The 17,483-nt window shown below is 35.5% G+C and overlaps 1 protein-coding gene across 1 annotated transcript; it reads right to left on the bottom strand.

The window, feature by feature from the left end:
* Window positions 1–609: 609 nt before the first annotated feature.
* DEFB113 (defensin beta 113) lies at window positions 610–1,972 on the bottom strand. The gene is made up of 2 exons (XM_036494011.2): window positions 1,878–1,972; window positions 610–853 (listed from the first exon to the last, which is right to left on the bottom strand). Exons 1-2 carry the CDS (start codon window positions 1,939–1,941, stop codon window positions 672–674), a joined length of 246 nt encoding a protein of 81 aa, XP_036349904.1. The 5' UTR covers window positions 1,942–1,972; the 3' UTR covers window positions 610–671.
* Window positions 1,973–17,483: the final 15,511 nt, after the last annotated feature.

Here is a 17,483-nt window from a genome sequence, read left to right as displayed (position 1 = left end):
CTATTTTCTTGTTGTACTTTTACATAGGTGAGATTGTTAATGTCTGTCACTTCTTCAGTTTTGCTTATTGTTTAATGTAACTATTTTAGAACATTGTCTTCTTATGATTAAGATACATATATACATATATGAATATCTGTATACTTTATGTTTACATATGTTCACAAGCTAAACAATTATGTTAAACTATGGAAATATAGCATTAGCTGTGACTGACTATTCATAACCAAAAGAGCTTCTCCACAAGGTGAATAAATAGATCCCAAATGAAGACAAATATAAAGGGTGGTGGCCCTTTCTCACATCAGTGCAGGAACACTGCTGCCATCTTAGAGACTACCATGCTTTCTTCTTTATTTCCCTCACCCTAAATCAATAGTGAATTTACTACTGGTAATACAGATGTATAAGACAGACTCACTCATTTGCAAGCAAATCGATAAAGAGTAAAAAAAATCATTTTTATTGAAGCACCTTTAGTAAAAGAAAGATGAACATTGGTTTTTACAGCCTTCTCAGGGTGATTATGATTCTGAATACTGCCTTCTGAAGTTGCACATATATTTATTTGTGAAAAAGTAACTGGTAAGTATGACGGAAGACTTACAATCCCAAATAGGACAATCATACTGTTAAGTGTTACTAAGTACTGGAATTTAATTTGCATCTTCTTAATTTGTAGTGATTTTATTGAATTGTGGAGGCTTTATATATTCCCGTACCACACAGCAGGGCGTTGATTCACAATAATTAAATACATATTCCCAGTTGTTGCAAACTTTCTTGCACATACCACGAACAAGGTAACATTCTCGCTTTCTGTATATAGCTTCCTTTGTTTCTTTATGTTGGTCTGAGGAAAACAAATTATGATCATAAATCCAACCATATGCTGATGATTGATAAAGCTTTCACTTGACATAATCTAATTCATACAATTGCACCCAGGCTAATATTTTAAGTAACTATGACCTATAAGTTGATCTAATACAGATAATATTTGCTTCGCAGTATTTGATTTGTCACAGCATTTTAAATTTTTAATTGCTTTAAGAAGTAAAATATCCTCAAATATCTCATTTACAATGTTTCTCAAGAATAAATATTATGGGCCCGGCGGCGTGGCCTAGTGGCTAAAGTCCTCGCCTTGAAGGCCCCGGGATCCCATATGGACGCCGGTTCTAATCCCGGCAGCTCCACTTCCCGTCCAGCTCCCTGCTTGTGACCTGGGAAAGCAGTTGAGGACGGCCCAAAGCTTTGGGACCCTGCACCCGCGTGGGAGACCCGGAAGAGGTTCCTGGTTCCTGGCATTGGATCCGTGTGCACCGGTCCGTTGCGGCTCACTTGGGGAGTGAACCATCGGATGGAAGATCTTCCTCTCTGTCTCTCCTCCTCTCTGTATATCCGGCTTTCCAATAATAATAAAATCTTAAAAAAAAAAAAGAATAAATATTATATGGAAGAGTCAGTGTAAATGCTTTGTGCCCTAAATAAATGTTCACCTCCAATTGGTTTCTTTCCAATTCTCCTACTGCTGGGTAAGTTTTGTGAAAGCTTGATTTTGACAACAAGTTTCAATTCAATTTTTCACAACAGCTATCAGCTCACAACATTGTAATTTGAAAGAGAAAGTGATAGGGAACTCATGGCTCACAGCTTAATCAAATCAATGAATGTCTTAAATGCTACATCTTGAGGGGAATAGTTCCACTGTTTTATCAACTGTCAGTTCTTTCCACTTCTTCCATGAGACAGAGAGATGTATCTCATGGGATTTTCCTATCACGTCTCCTTAAAAATGATTAAATTTATTTCAGAATAAAATAGCTACAAAAACATTTTGACCTTAACACAATTCCCATATCGTTAAGTATTACCTGCAGGACCACAAGATACAGTGAAGGTGAAGACGAAGATCATAAAAATGCAAAGTATCTTCATTGTTGGTGGAAATACTGGAACAGAGTTGGAACAAAGCTCTAAATGTCTTCAATAGAAAGCGAACTCTAGTTTTTATAGCCTTTTCAGGGTGATTATGATTCTGCAGAATGCTGCCTTTCCAGATTGAGCACATATTCCTCTTAGGATTGTGAAACAAAAGTATAATAGAAGGACTAGTCACATTGCGGTTTCCATGAGTTATACATGAACTCATTGTCATTTCCAGGAAGAAATGGACTGAAAGTATTCTTAGTTACTATCTAATTGAAAGCACAATCATTGATACATTCAGTGATGCTTTCTTGAGCATTTATGATATGTCAGGCTCTGTTCTGATCACTTCCAGTTGTTAAACCAATTTATTCTTGTGACAAATTCTGTAACATAGAAGGATCATGCAGTTACTGATGAACCTGAATGCTAGGTAGTATGTTGGCTCAATTTTCTGTATCCCACCTGCTAGCACCTGCATCCTGTATGGACATGTGTTCTTTACCATGTGTTCTTTACCATGCTGTTTTACTTTCCATCCAGCTTTCTGCTTGTGGCCAGAAAGCAGCAGAACAAGGCATGATTCTGGGGACTCTTCATTGGTGTGGCAGACCTAGAGAATGCTCCCTGTCTCCTGGCTTCAGATCAGCTCAGCTCTGGCCATTGCAGCCACGTGGGAAGTGAACTAACAGATACAAAATCTTTCTCTCTGTCTCTCCTCTCTGTAACTCTGCCTTTACAATAAAAATAAAACTAAAAAACAAAAGCAAAAGCTGAGAGCGAATCCTTGATAATATGGTGATGGAATTAATCACCATTCTCACCACTCTTCACACCGACAGCTATCTAATGAGTTTCCATTGTTTCAAGTCATTCTCCACACTTAGGAAATAAGTCAGATATTGCCTCTTGTGGTTTAATTTTCTGTAAATAGAAATACTGCATGATAGAGACCTGTATTGTCTCATTATTAATTAGCATTTTGGGGCTGGTACAATAGCTCAATGGCTAAATGCTCTCCTATCAAGTACTGGGAGCCCACTGGGCACTAGTTTGTGTCTTGGCTGGTCCATGTCCCATCCAGCTACCTGACTGTGAACAGGGAAAGTAACGGTGGATGGCTTAAAGCTGGAGGAGGTTCCTGGCTCCTGGCTTCACATCTGCTCACTCAAGTCATTGTCGTTTGTTGGTTGTGAACCATCCATTGGAAGATTTTACTTTATGTCTCTTCTCCACTCTGTAGATATGGCTTTCCAATAAAAATACATAAAACAGTTTTTTAAAATGCTAGCATTTTCACTTTATAATAGAAATTATAATCTGTGGGATGAGGTGGGAATGCTTTGGACACCTAGTTTCTGTGTCAGAGATCCAGTTTGAGTCCTATTATGCTTACGATCCAACTCCCTGCTATTGTGCCTGGGAAGGCTGTAGAATGTCATGCAAGCACTTGTGACCCTGTGAATCACGTCAGAGACCTGGAAGGATCTGATATTTTTTGATTCAGGACTGGCCATCTCCAGTGCTGCAGATTTGGGAAATGAACAAAATGTAGGGAGAGTTCTTTCTTCTACTTCTGTCTTTTCTTACTTCTATGTCACTCTGCTTTTCAAATTAATAAATAAACTGAATTTAAGGGACTAATTAACTCCATTCTTTACATTCCATATTACCAATCATGAGATTAAATCATTCCTAGCAGAAAAGCATCATATGTAAAGACAAATTACTTTTCATAGAGAAAATAAAATTTGATTGATCTTGGGATCTGAAGCAAGAAAATTTAAGTAATGTTTATAAGCCAGTAACTTTAGTGATATACGATGAGATGGGAACTAAACTAGACCATTGCAGAGCCTTCACTGTAAAACACTAGAATTACACACCAAAAATAAATAAATAAATGAATGAATAAATAAATAAGTAAATAAACTGGGACAGTTCTTGCAAAACCCAAATGAATCTCTATGATAAAGAAAACATGGTTTCCCAAATAAATATATATTATAACTCACTTGTTCTCATGTTTTATTTTTGCAGCTAAAGAACACTTTTGAAAATGTGGTTTCCAGCGGGAAACCACAGCTGAGAGTTTTTGTGTTTGTGAACACGACAGACAGCTTGTACCTTTGTAGCCCCATGTTTTTTTTATTCACCTTAAAAGACATAATTTCTTTAAAAAATCATGTAGTCTTATTTGAAAGGCAGATGTATAGATATGAGACACAGAGATAGTTAGACAGGTAGATGGATAGATAGCTCTGCCATCACCCACCAGTTCACTCCTGAATGGCCCCAACAACCTGAGCTGAGCTGAGTTGAAGCCAGAAGGCTGGAGCTTTTCCTGCTCCTTCTTTTTCTTTTTCATTTCTTCAGCAACACATCAGTCCTTCATTAGCATGTTATTTTACTCTATGCCATTGTAAATCGCTATTTTTCTTTGTTATTACTACATTTTTTAAAAAGCATATGAAACAAACATCTTATGCACTGCAAGTGATTATTGGATAAGAATAATGTTGATAAATTTGTCAATTCTAGTAAGATATTATCACTACTGAAGGACAAATTTACCAACATTATTCTTTTTAAAAAATCTATCTATCTAATATATACAACATATAACATAATATATATAATATATAACACATAATATATAATATAATATATAACATAATATAATATAATATAAATGATATAATATAAAACATATAATATAATATAACATATAAATTATTTTATATTATAAGATATAATATATTATATAAATTACTTCATATTATAATATAATATATAATATAAATTATTTTATATTATACTATAATATATATAAGATAATAATATATAATAGATAGATATATTATTTGAAAGGTAGAGTTGTAGACAGAATAAAAGACACACAAAGTGAGGTTTTCTATTAGCTGCTTCATTCTCCGAGTGGCCATAATATTCAATGCTGTGCCAGTTCAAAGCCTAGATCCAGGAACGTTCTCTAGGTCTTCCTCACGAGAACAGGGGCCCAAAGACCTGAGCCATCTTCTGATGTTTTCCCTGGCAATTAACAGGGAGCAGGATTGGCAGTGAAACAGTCATCACACAAAAGAGCAGCCATTTGGATGTGGGCAGGGCAAGCAGTGTTTCTGTGATTTTAAGAAGATCCATGAGTTATACATTTGGGGTGTCAGTGGAGAGCTATGATGGAAAGAGGAAGGCAGCATAATGGAGAGAGGCTTTGAGATACACAAACTAATGTGTTACTTGAGAGAATATAAAAGAAAAAATTAGATAAGTAGGGAAGACACACCTATTTTAACTTGTAGGCCTTTAGCAATGCTTATATAAAGAAAATATTTTACGAATTGTTACTGATATTTCCTAGTATTTGTGCTAAGTCTTAACTTTGTTATTTGAAAGGACATGGTATCTCATAAACATCAGAGTGTGTTTGCCACTTTTTGATGGTATATACTGAGTAAGCCATCCTAAGGTAAATTATTATAATGAGCATCATTTAAAACTTTAATTTTGTAAATAGTGTATAGTTGAAAATAGAATACATTGTCATGACATGTATGTCCTCCTTAAATCTGGTTGAATAAAAGTTTTAGGAAATAATGTTGACAAGAAAATGTACATGAAAAAGCAATAAGAAAGAAGACAGAGAAAAAAGGAGAGTGAGACAAGAGGTAGATTGGAGAGTACAGTTCTGACGTCTCATTTTTAAAAGAAAAGAAGAAGAAAAAGCTTCCTAAAGTCTGTTGTGAATGTGAATTAGTCTTCTTTGGAATACGAATGTTAAAAAGTTCAGGTTTCAATCTAATACTTATGGATAAAATTGAGGTGATCCGCCTCCTTCAAGTTCCCTGATGGTGCACCAGAGCACATTCCTCATTTGTGAAGCGCACTGCACGGCAGTAGGCTGTGCTGACAACAACGTAAAAGGGGCAGTGTGGCAGTGACTATTGTTTCATCAGTCTTCCCTATCTGCGTTTGCTGTGGTTGAACTTGGGAAAAAATGCAGGGATACATGAAGAACATTTTACAGAGGAGATAGACTTAGGAAGAGAAGCAATTCTCTTCAGGTATGTTCCCAGCAAAATGGGAACAAAATGCTGAATAAGAGAATGTAATATAGAAGCATAACTGCTGCTATTGATAAAACTGAGAGACTTCCATTCAACGTTGTAGTTGACTTAATAGATAAAAGATAAAGTTTCAAGGATTAGCATTTTCCCTTAATGGTAAGCCATCAATTATTGCTTAAAATATCGTTTGCTCTTAATGTTCATAGTTCCGAGTAAGGTAATATTCTGCTGACATATTCTCATTTTTCATGATGCCAGTTTACTGGCTCTTTATTTTGTTAAAAAAGACTTACTTTATTTTCATAAAAAAGTGAGATATACAGAGAGGAGGAGAAACAGAGAGGAAGATCTTCCGTCCATTGATTCTATACCTAAGTGACTATAACATTCAGAACTGTGCTGGTTTGAAGCTGGGAGCCAGGAGCTTGTTCAGGTCTGCCATGGGGGTACAGGATCCCAAGGTTTTGGGCTGTCATTGACTGCTTTCCCAGGCCACAAGCAGGGAGCTGGATGGAAAGCACGGTCACTGGGATTAGAAATGATGTCCATATGGGATCCTGGCGCATTCAAGATGAGGACTTTAGCCACAAGGCTACTGCTCCAGATCAGTTCTTTATTCACTTACATTATGCATACCAACCCAAAAGAAACCTTTTTAATTTTTGTGAGATATTTTTTTAATTTTATTTATTATTATTGTTATCATCATCATCATTTTATGACACAATTCATAGGCCCTGAGATTTCTCTTATACCCTTCCAAATTATCCCCCTCAGTGTGTTCCCCATATAATTACTATAGTATTGTTCTTCATAGTCATATGTTCATCATTGTGGGCATGGACAATGGCACAGTCCATTACCGTATTGTCAAGATATAGTAAACAGTTTCATTGGGAGTTCATCTTTGATCTGGAAGTAGAGATGCATACTGCATTGTATCTTCACGCATGGATATGCTAGTCTCCATTACACAGTTACTATATTTTCCCTTAAGTGAAAAGCCACACTATAAAATCAACAAGAAGAAGAAAAATAGAAAGTTACAATGCCATGAAGTTAAAAAACTTGCTGCTAGACATGATACTCTCCATTTCCCAGTTACTATATATCCCCTTAAATGAAAAGCCAGAAAAAAAATCAACAACAGGAAGAAAAAAGTAATTAACAACACCATGAAGTTAAATAACATTGTACTGATTAACTAATGTGTCTCTGAGGAAATGAAAAAGGAAATCAAGAACCTTCTTGAAAGAAAATGATTCTACTGTATGATATATGAATCACTGAAGTATGTAATGAGAAAGTGTTTTGAAAACATGAAACTAACAAAAAATTAAAATCCATGATATAGTTTCCGCTGATTTTGTTGGTGAAATGTGTCTCCTGTAGGTGACAAATAGATTGTTTTTTTTTTAAATCCAGTCTACTAATCTATGACGTTTAATTGAATTACATTCAGAGTTAATATGAAAGTGTGATAACTTGGTCCTATCATTTTAGCAATGTATTATGCATTGATTTAGTCTTCTGTTGTTATTTTACTAGGATGTTCTCCACATTTGCTTTTGGTTTTGGTGGGTGCTATTCCTCTTCTCTGTTAAGAGGACATTTTTAAGTATCATTTGTAGGGCAGGTTTGAAAGAAGCAAATTCTTTTAAATTTTCTTTACTGTGGAAGAATTTTATGTCATTTTCAATGACAAAGGAAAGCTTTGCTGGGTACATTATCTTGGTCCAATCATTTTTTGCTAATAGAATCTGGAATGTATTAGCTCCATTCTTTTCTGGCCTATGGAGTTTCCTGTGAGATCTACTGTGTTGGCATTCCTTTATATGTTAATCGATTTTTTTCATATACACATTTAAGGATCTTTTTCTTATGTTCGGTAGAAGAGAGCTTGATTATCATGTGTCGTGGTGAAAATTAGATTGTGTCAACCCTGTTGGGAGTTCTGTGCCGTTCATGGATGTTGTTTGCCAAATTTTTCTCTAGTTTAGGGAAATTTTCCCTTATTATTTCATTGAACTCACTTTTAATCCCACTTTTTTGCACCTTCTGGGACTCCTTTAACTTTTATAATTGGCCTTTTAATAGTGTCTTTCAAATCTTGAATACTTTTTTAGCTTGAACCAGCTCTGCTTCCTGCTTTTGGTTTGTTTCCTCCTGCTGACAAAAAATACCTTCCAGTTTTGATGTTATTTCTTCTGCCTCCTTCAATCTATTTTGGTGACTCTCCATTGTACTTTTAATTTGCTCCACTGTGTTCTTGATTTATGTACATCAGCTTTCATTTGATTGTTTACTGCTATTTCCTGTGTGACATATTCCTTGAATTCCTTGAACTCCTGTTTTAGGTGCTTGTCGTTGCTAAGAAGTTTTATAATAAGTGTTTTGAATCCTGTATCCCCTGATTTCTTGATGTCTTCCTCAATTAACTCTGAAATTGGCAAAAAGTTTTGTTCCTTGGTAGGGGAATCTTCAGCAATATTCATTGTGCCTTTGTCTCTTTGTTTTTTCTTGGTCATTGTTAGCTTCATCGTTTCTAAACACTTTCTTTCTCATTAAATTCTTCCTATCAGATTCTTCTTCTTGGGGCAGGTTTCTAAGCTCTGTTTTGCCACACATTTACAGTTGAATTTTACTTATTGTAGTTGGTATATGGTTCTTTGTTTGCAGTCACTTATTCCACTGTCTCCAGCGAGTTCCAGTTCTGGGGTCTTATGTTAGATGTTCACCATGGTCTTCATTGCCCCAGCTCCTGGCTCACCAGCCTCCACCTCCTGTGACACTGTGCTGAGGCTGCACCATTTTCTATACAACCTTTTTCCCACTTCTGGTTGGAGTAGGTCCCAGGATTAGGGAGACACCAGGTGTCCTATATAGCTATGTTGTTGGTGGTGCTGATCTTGCTGGAACCTGTTGGCCGTTAGGTTTGAGGGCTACATGGACCTATTTTGACCCATACGATGCTGTAGTAGGTATTATTTTCCTGTGGGACCAATGCAAAACACTGAGCTCAGTGGTTTCCCGCTGAGTTCAGTGCATGTGCAGCTCACTGTTATCCCCTGCAGTCTTAAATTCTTTGCCACACTGTACAAAATGTCACCTGGTGTGCCACTACTAGAGTTATAGATTTGCTGACCATAAGACCTGAGGACTACCCCGACCTGTGTAGGTGGAATCTGTATATTTACTAGTATATCTTGTAATTCTTAGTGTGTCCTGACTACTGAAACATGGTGCCAAGCAAATTTTTACTAACTGTTAAGAGCATTTCTAAGTAACTAATACCTAGCAATTTGGTTCAATAAAACCAAATAGAAGGCAAGTTAAGTAAAGATTATAGGCCACAATACACAATTTTTTCTTCAGTGATTCTGAGCCCTATCAATCAACATGTCTAGCAAATTCTCAAGTAATGCTAAGATTGTTGCTTTAAGGACCTTTTTCTGTATTCTGGAAGCTTTGAGTATATTTTTCTATGTTGAGTTTGACAAATGTTCTCTGTTAAGGACAGTTTCTCAGGCTTTGCTCTCCAAGATGAAAAGCTGAGGATATTCTGTAGCTATTTAAGTAAGAGAGGATGTGAAGCACATTGTGGCACTGTGGGTGAGGTTGCTACTTTGATTGTGTTTCCCATATGGAAGTTTTATATTCAGAAGGCTAACATGCTTTAGCTGTATACACATACACACAAATAGTTCTGTTGTATGTTACCTTTCTAGTTAAGTGAAACTCTCTCTTTCTCTTTCTCTCTCTCTCTTTCTCTCTCTCTCTCTCACCCTTTCCCATTGTATCTATCTCCCATTCTCTAAAGGCAGAAGTCTTATCTGTTCAGAAGCCAGTACTCTTATATTGGTAGGACAAGAATAGCTGCTATTGAGTTTCCTCTGCGAGTTCCTTTAAATCACATATTCCATGTGTCAAACTTCATTTAACTTTTGCTGTGTTGTGAATTTGAATAGTATCTAATTATTTTGTTGGAAAAACATCATTAAAATTATGTCATCTCAATAGGTTCCTGGACTTTTTACTGTTACTATACATTCAAGGCTGTGATAAATTTCAGTCACAGAATGTTGGGTTTATAACTATTGCTAAGGCAATATACCATCATAATAATATCAAGGAAAATGATAGAGGTAAAATGAAAAATGGAAATTTCTTGTATCTATGGAACCTCATCATGAAAATTTATTTTAAAAATCTAAAAATTATATATCTGGAAAAGTGTAATTATCTAAGTCTTTGCCACAATTCAGCAGATAAACCAAGTTTTGGAAGAAAGGACATGAGCATTTTTCTGTAAAGGAAGGTGATTTACAGGGAACAGAATAATTTCTGTGAGGAATCAAAAGCGTGTGAAGATAACTATGATCCTTAAAATAAAACTGGCAATAGAATCATATATAAATATTTAGAGAGGGAACAGAGTATCCTAAATAGCCACAGGAAACACTGGGTGGCTAAAAAATCCCCAGTGAACATAATAGACTAAGTGTCTTTATACATAAGTAGACATATTTATGATTTAACATCGTATTACCATTAAAGCTTATAAGCACTTTGTTTTTATCTAATCTTGAGTAAGATGCACCTCTGTTCCAGGTTTGATGCTCAATATGACTTCCGTATTCCAGAGTTTATACACAGCACTGGTTTCTCCATTTAATGCAGTATCCATAATCATACTCAACATCGTCACAAAATGGTTTGCATATTCCTTTCAATTTTGGCATCTTTCAAATCTGTACTTTGGTGATAAATTATTTCCGGCTGTAATCAAGAGTGATAGCTTAAGTTATTAGTCTATTATCCATCAGGATGCCATTTTCCTAAGAAGAGACAAAATCTATTCTGAATGGGAGATAACTTGCATGCAAACTGGCGAGCCTAGAACATCTGGTTACATTGAAGCACCATTTACTGGCTAAGAAAGTAACAATGCTAAAAAGTCTTTTACAAGCACAAAATATGTTTTTCCAGTAGTTCACATTAAAAGTGCACCTCAGCACGCTTCTGGGTGAGGGCTCTTAACATGCTCTTCTTTATCAATCTAAGGAGGTCAGTCTTATTTTCTCTTTTTATTAAAGAAATGTTTATAGTTCTCTAAAATCCTTCAATGTCATTTTTATTGTTTTTTATTTTTAGACTTCATCTTGCTGCATGTTAAACGTATCCTTTACCAAATGATTCGTTCTCCATTCTAGACTTACTCTTAATCCTTTCTTTCAGTCTGGTAAAACACATAAAGATCTCTTTCACCCAATATGTAACTTTTGATAATTGATTGGTTTAGTTAGGTTTTGGATTCAAAATATAAATCTCTGTATATTTACTAGTATATCTTGTAATTCTTAGTGTGTCCTGACTACTGAAACATGGTGCCAAGCAAATTTTTACTAACGAAGTTTTATATTCAGAAGGCTAACATGCTTTAGCTGTATACACATACACACAAATACTTCTGTTGTATGTTACCTTTCTAGTTAAGTGAAACTCATTATAAATCTTCTAGCATTTTGTGAGTAATCAAAGACTTTGAAAAGATGTTCTGAGGTTCAAAATAACGTTTCTATATTCATTAATAAACCAAAAGTAACTGATAAGAAAGAGTTATTATAGGATTTTATTGTGTCATGATTCAAGTGTGCTTAAGTATACCTTTAGGATAGGAAACAAACATTGAGGTTAGACATTTCTATTTTCCAAATTTGATCAATACATGTAATTTATCTTGGGGACATCATTCCACCTATCCGTCTGACATAACACAAAAAACATAATTATCGAAAGCACTTGAATAGTTAATGATGTAATTGGGTATGCAGAGAAGCTTCACTGAAAATTTTATAATAAATTACAACAAATACGGCTTCAAATCATAATAGGTCTACTGTTAGAATTGCACAGAACAGAATTAATTGATTTTCATAAAGAGTATTTATTTCAGCTTAGAGTGGCAGGCATTTGTGTACAGAATAGTCTCTGAGAGTTAGGTTCAAAATTACATAGAAACTAGAGAAATCTGGCGTTTCAAATTTATAGTATTTAATAAAGTGGATAGTAAAGTGTCTTTTACATGTTTAACTACGGGGCTGCCCTTGTGGCATAGAGGATAAAACTACCTCCCATATTCCACAATCCCAAAACAGAGTCTTGACTCCCTGCAGCAGACTCCAATGAAAATATTGAAAACACCTTTATAGAAGTAGAATAATTTTAACAAAGAAGAAAATATGCTTACAGAAAAATGGCTTGATCAGTGAGCAGTGTGTTCCTGTAGATTATAGTCTTTGTGGCTATTGAAAGGAGACTGTGTACTCCTCGTTTATCTGATATCAGGAACTCTCAGAAGTGGATCTTTCACTGCCCCAAGTGATTTTGTTCTGATTTCCTAACACTGTAATTACCATTGCTGATGTGGGGCCCTTGAATTAATTTCAGCATTAATAATATGTAAGCCAGCAGAATTTTATAAAGCATGTAAGAATAAGAAACAGGTGTCCTTGTCTATAGATCCAGCCCTGTTACTATGTACTATTGAAACAAACAAAAAAACATGTCTTCATCTCTTTTTGTTTAATTTTTCCCAGAAAAAAACTTGGATGGAATAACAGTAAAATCTTTTTTGATCAAAATTCTTCTGACTTTATTGTAGTGGGAAATATGTAATTGATCTCATAGCAGTATTGCTGACAGCCAGTCAATTAGTCAATATGTGGTGTTGGCCAATCTTATCCTTGATATCATTTGGAATTCATGAGTGAAAGTTAGTATGAAGAAATTATTTAGGTCTTAGTCTGTTTTCTATTGCTGTAATGAAATATATGAGCTAGAAGGTTCATAAAGAAAATCTAAAAAAAAAAATGAGGCCCAGAGTGGTAACTCAGTGGCTAAAGTCCTCTCTTTACACGCACTGGAATCCCATGTGGAAACAGGTTTTCATGTCCCAGACGCCCCATTTCTCACCCAGCTCCCTGCTTGTGAACTGGGAAAGGAGTCCAGGACCTCCATAAACGTTGGGGCCCTGCACCTGCTTAGGAGAACCAGAAGAGGCTCTGGACTCCTGGCCTGGGATTGGTCAGCTCCGACCGTTGCAGCCACTTGCAGAGTTAATCAATAGATGGAAAATATTCCTATCTTTTTCTCCTTTTTGTAAATCTGACTTTCCAATAAAAATAAATGAATCTTTAAAAAGGAAAATATTCATTATATTGTTCTGAAGTTTCAAGAGAATAGTACTGGTATCCACCAGGTTCTGAAGAACTCCCCTGAGGATGGCATCACATGGTGAAGTGTATGCAGGGAAGCAAGTGAGCAGATGTATGAGCTCAGAGGTAAAGCACTGAGGGGAGGTTCTGTGTTCATTTAACTCAATTTACTCAATTCAGTCCTCTGAGAGAGAGTGGTACCTCCCTTAACAAGTATTAATTCCTTTTAAAATAAATGTATATTTTAATGTTTTATGATACAGTCCTATAGACTATGGGATTTCCCTTCTCCCTCTTTAAACACCCCCACACAACCACACATTGATTTCTCCTATATTGTTACAATAGTCGAGTCCTTGATAAATAGTCAGACACACATCATTTTTCTATGTAGGTATATCCTTACGTGGTAGGTTTGGACAATGGCAGAGTCCAGCTTCCTGTTGTCAAACTATATTTAACAGTTTTATCGGGAGTCCATCTTTGATTTGTAAATAGAAGTATACTGCACTGAATCTTCACATCTAGATATGTCTTTGTTACAAAGTTACTATACATTTCCTTAAATGAAAAGCTATAAAACAAAATCAGCAACAGGAAGAAAATATAAAAAAGCAACAAAAATATAATATTAAATGAAAGCTACTAAATGACAAATGTCTCATTGAAGAAATGATAAAAGAAAATGAAAAACCTTCTTGAAGCAAACAATGCTACCTTGTGACCTTGAGTCAGTGAGGAAATTAATAAAAGAAAAAATTCTGAATAAATAAAAACAAAAATATTAAAATCCCTGAGATACAGCACAAACAGTATTCTTGAAAATGCTATTGATCTTGAATTTTACATAAAGTTGGCCTAATGTCAGAGAGAACATATAACATTTGAACTTAGGGTATTGACTTATTTCATTGAGCATAATCATCTCTAGCTGGGAATATTTGGTTGCAATGGTAGACTTTCACCCTCTTTTTTTTAAGATTTTATTTATTTTATTACAGAGTCAGATATACAGAGAGGAGGAGAGGCAGAGAGGAAGATCTTCCATCCGATGATTCACTCCCCAAGTGAGCCGCAGCGGCTGGTACACGTCGATCCGAAGACGGGAACCAGGAACTTCCTCCGGGTCTCCCACGTGGGTGCAGGGTCCCAAGGCTTTGGGCCGTCCTCAACTGCTTTCCCAGGCCACAAGCAGGGAGCTGGATGGGAAGTGGAGCTGCCTGGATTAGAACCGGCGCCCATATGGGATCCCGGGACGTTCAAGGCAAGGACTTTAGCTAATAGGCCACGCCACCGGGCCCGACTTTCACCCTTTTAATGGCTGAGTAGTATTGCACAGTTTCGATGTACCACAGTTTCTTTATCCACTCTTCTTTGATGGGCATCTGGGTTGTTTCCGTAACTTTGTTAGTGTAAATTGTGCTGCTATAAATATAGGATTACAGATCCATGTCTCATATGCAAACGTCCTTTCCTTCAGAAATATTCCCAATAGTGGGGTAACTGAATCGTTTGGCAGGTCAGTTTTCAGGGCAAAAAAGGAATATTCTGTAACATAGCCAAAGCAATACATGAAAAAGCCAAGCCAACTGGAGAAAGACTGGAATCTTCTCCACAAAGATCTGGGACTAGCCAAGAATGTACACTTTCACCACTGTTGTTCAACATAATATTAGAATTCCTTGCCGGAGCTGTTCAGCAAGAACAGTACTTCCAGGGAGTTCTTGGAACTCCAAAATGGGAAGGTAGAGCAGAATCACTTGAGATTGTGTGATTAAGAGATGGAAAAGAATGTGTGACTTTTTAGACTATTTGACTTTTATGCATGCAATTCCTGAGTTGTAATCATAATTCCCCACAAAACTGTAAGTGGTAAACTATTTTTCTCTGATTGTGTTTATTCAGAATTGCTCCCATTGCTTTGAACAATGGGAAATGCTTTGTGGGATTCTGCAACCATGCTTATTTGACCTTTTAAATAGGCCAATGTTCAATGCTATTGGATCCTTTCCTTTATTAACTAAAGCATTAACATCAAGTAATAGCTTCATTTGTATTTAGAGCTTACCAACTACGGCCTTTGCCATAATATGAAACTCTTCTCATTTGAAAGGTCATGTGGAGATCCGTGCTTTCTGTTGTAGGAATATGCCCTTGCCCATGTGAGTCACTTAGCCTGAAACTGTGTTACCATCTTTATCACATGGGTTATTTCATTCCATCCTTAAAAATCTAGAATTTTTACAACCTTTGTCACTAGAAAACTTGATTTACTCAGTTCAATTTGTGCCATATCACAAACTTACCTATTTTTCCTACTCCAAATGCACACAGAAAATCTTTTGGAAATAATGTGTTTTTCATCTTGATTTGTTTTAAAGTTGCTTCTTGATTCTAGATATTCAAAAACAAAAATATTAGTGCTATCTTTCTGCTACTACTTAATTATGAACTTTTTTTCTCTCAAGTCATGTTTAGGTAGAGTAAACATAATAGTTTTAACAACTATGAGCAAATAGTATAACTCCAGTAAATGAGTTTTTATATAATTCAGTGCTTTTGAGAATTCAATTCTGTTGAAATCAACAAATAAGCCCTAATTATAGCTTACATTTAGTTTCAGGTTAAAATGACTTTTTAAGGAACACATGTCTTTCTAATATTCTCATTTATTTCTCAGGATGTTGGAGAATTTTCAATTTGTTTTGCTTCCAGGTTTATCTCCACACTGATGGCAATTAAACTGTATGACTAAATGTGATGATTTCAAATTGGATTTTATTAAAATAAGACATAATTTTGAGGTAGTGAGTTGAAAATTTCTATGAAATTCTGCTATAATTTTAAGGGAACTTGAAGCAAGAGCCAGTGGATATTTGTCAGAATTCCTTGTTTCTCACTTATCTCTGAATGGAATAATTTCTGTCTCAAGAAGCCAAGTTAATGTGCATGGATTTTTGCTTTTTGGGAACATGGCTAATTCCTTGTATCTTAATCTTTATTGCATTGCTGTGTTGCTTAAATTTCACTTTTTCTTCTTTGCTGTGTGTATGTCTCAAAAAATGGTAAGTGAATATGCAGTTTGTATCCTATGTAATTCCCCTTGTTTTTTATTTCTCTTGTTTTTATTATTGGTCACTCATGAGACGAAGCTTATTTTTTTTCCTGAAAGGGCCAAACTTCTAGAACATACAATCTTTTATTTTGTAGTTTATTTTTTTTCCTAAAACTAATATAAGCAAGTTTATGTACTGAAGGTCTGAAGTCAAAAAGGTTTACTCACGTAAAATTTTTCAAATACTTGTGGTTTACCATTATCTGTTTGGATCTATTAACTCCATGAAAATAATGGCACAGATTATTAGAACTAGGTTGCCAAAGAATTGCCGCTTTCTGAGGTTGTATATGAAATAATCCATGAGCTGTTCTACTGCAAATGTATCTACTGCAAATGTATACCACACAGATGGTTAATTTTGGTTTGCTTTGGCTTCAACATTAAGTTTTCTTTGTTTTTAGTCATCACTCAGGATGCATGAACAGATGTTCTCACCTCTGTATGATTAATTCAACCCCTTATTTCCATAAATTTCTTTGTTTCATTCTGTTACCATTGATTACAATAACACAAAGTCCCAATGTGAAAATTAAACATTTCTTGTTTATTACAGACACTATTTTTTTGTGATTTATACTAATGACTACATTTCTGTGGCAGCTTTTTTTCTAACTTTATGAGATACAAGGAAAGATTATAAGATATTGATACTGCAGCAATGGCTTATGAAAGATGCCCCAAATGTTGTGGGTTCAGACTAGGGCCTAGGAAATAGATGTACAATAATATCTGATCCACTACGAGGCTTTGCATAACGCCCATGGGTGCTTCTTTTCATAGCAGAGCTGAGTAATTGCAGCAGAGGTAGTAGTTTCCTGCAAAACCTAAAATAGTTACTGACACTTTTTGAAATGCAGCCTCTGGTTTAGGTTTTCATGTTAGATGTACTATAGAGCATTTTAAAGAGAGGAAATTACACCACACCCCAGGATATAGCATTTCTTCTATCCCTTCTGGATACTTTCCTGAATTCCTCTTAAATATTCCTACACCGTTAATTCAGCAATACTTATTAAGAACCCACGAAATCTTCGTTTCAGCTTAGATGGAAGACAGATGGATTGGAAGACTTATTTTCACCCTTTGTGAAATTTCCTAGAACACTGTCACAAACCTAGTTATCTTCCTTTT

This window comes from Ochotona princeps, chromosome 1, assembly GCF_030435755.1.
Source record: "Ochotona princeps isolate mOchPri1 chromosome 1, mOchPri1.hap1, whole genome shotgun sequence".
NCBI lineage: Eukaryota > Metazoa > Chordata > Mammalia > Lagomorpha > Ochotonidae > Ochotona > Ochotona princeps.
Note: the sequence above shows the minus strand (reverse complement) of the source record. Positions and strands in the feature narration are given on the sequence as shown.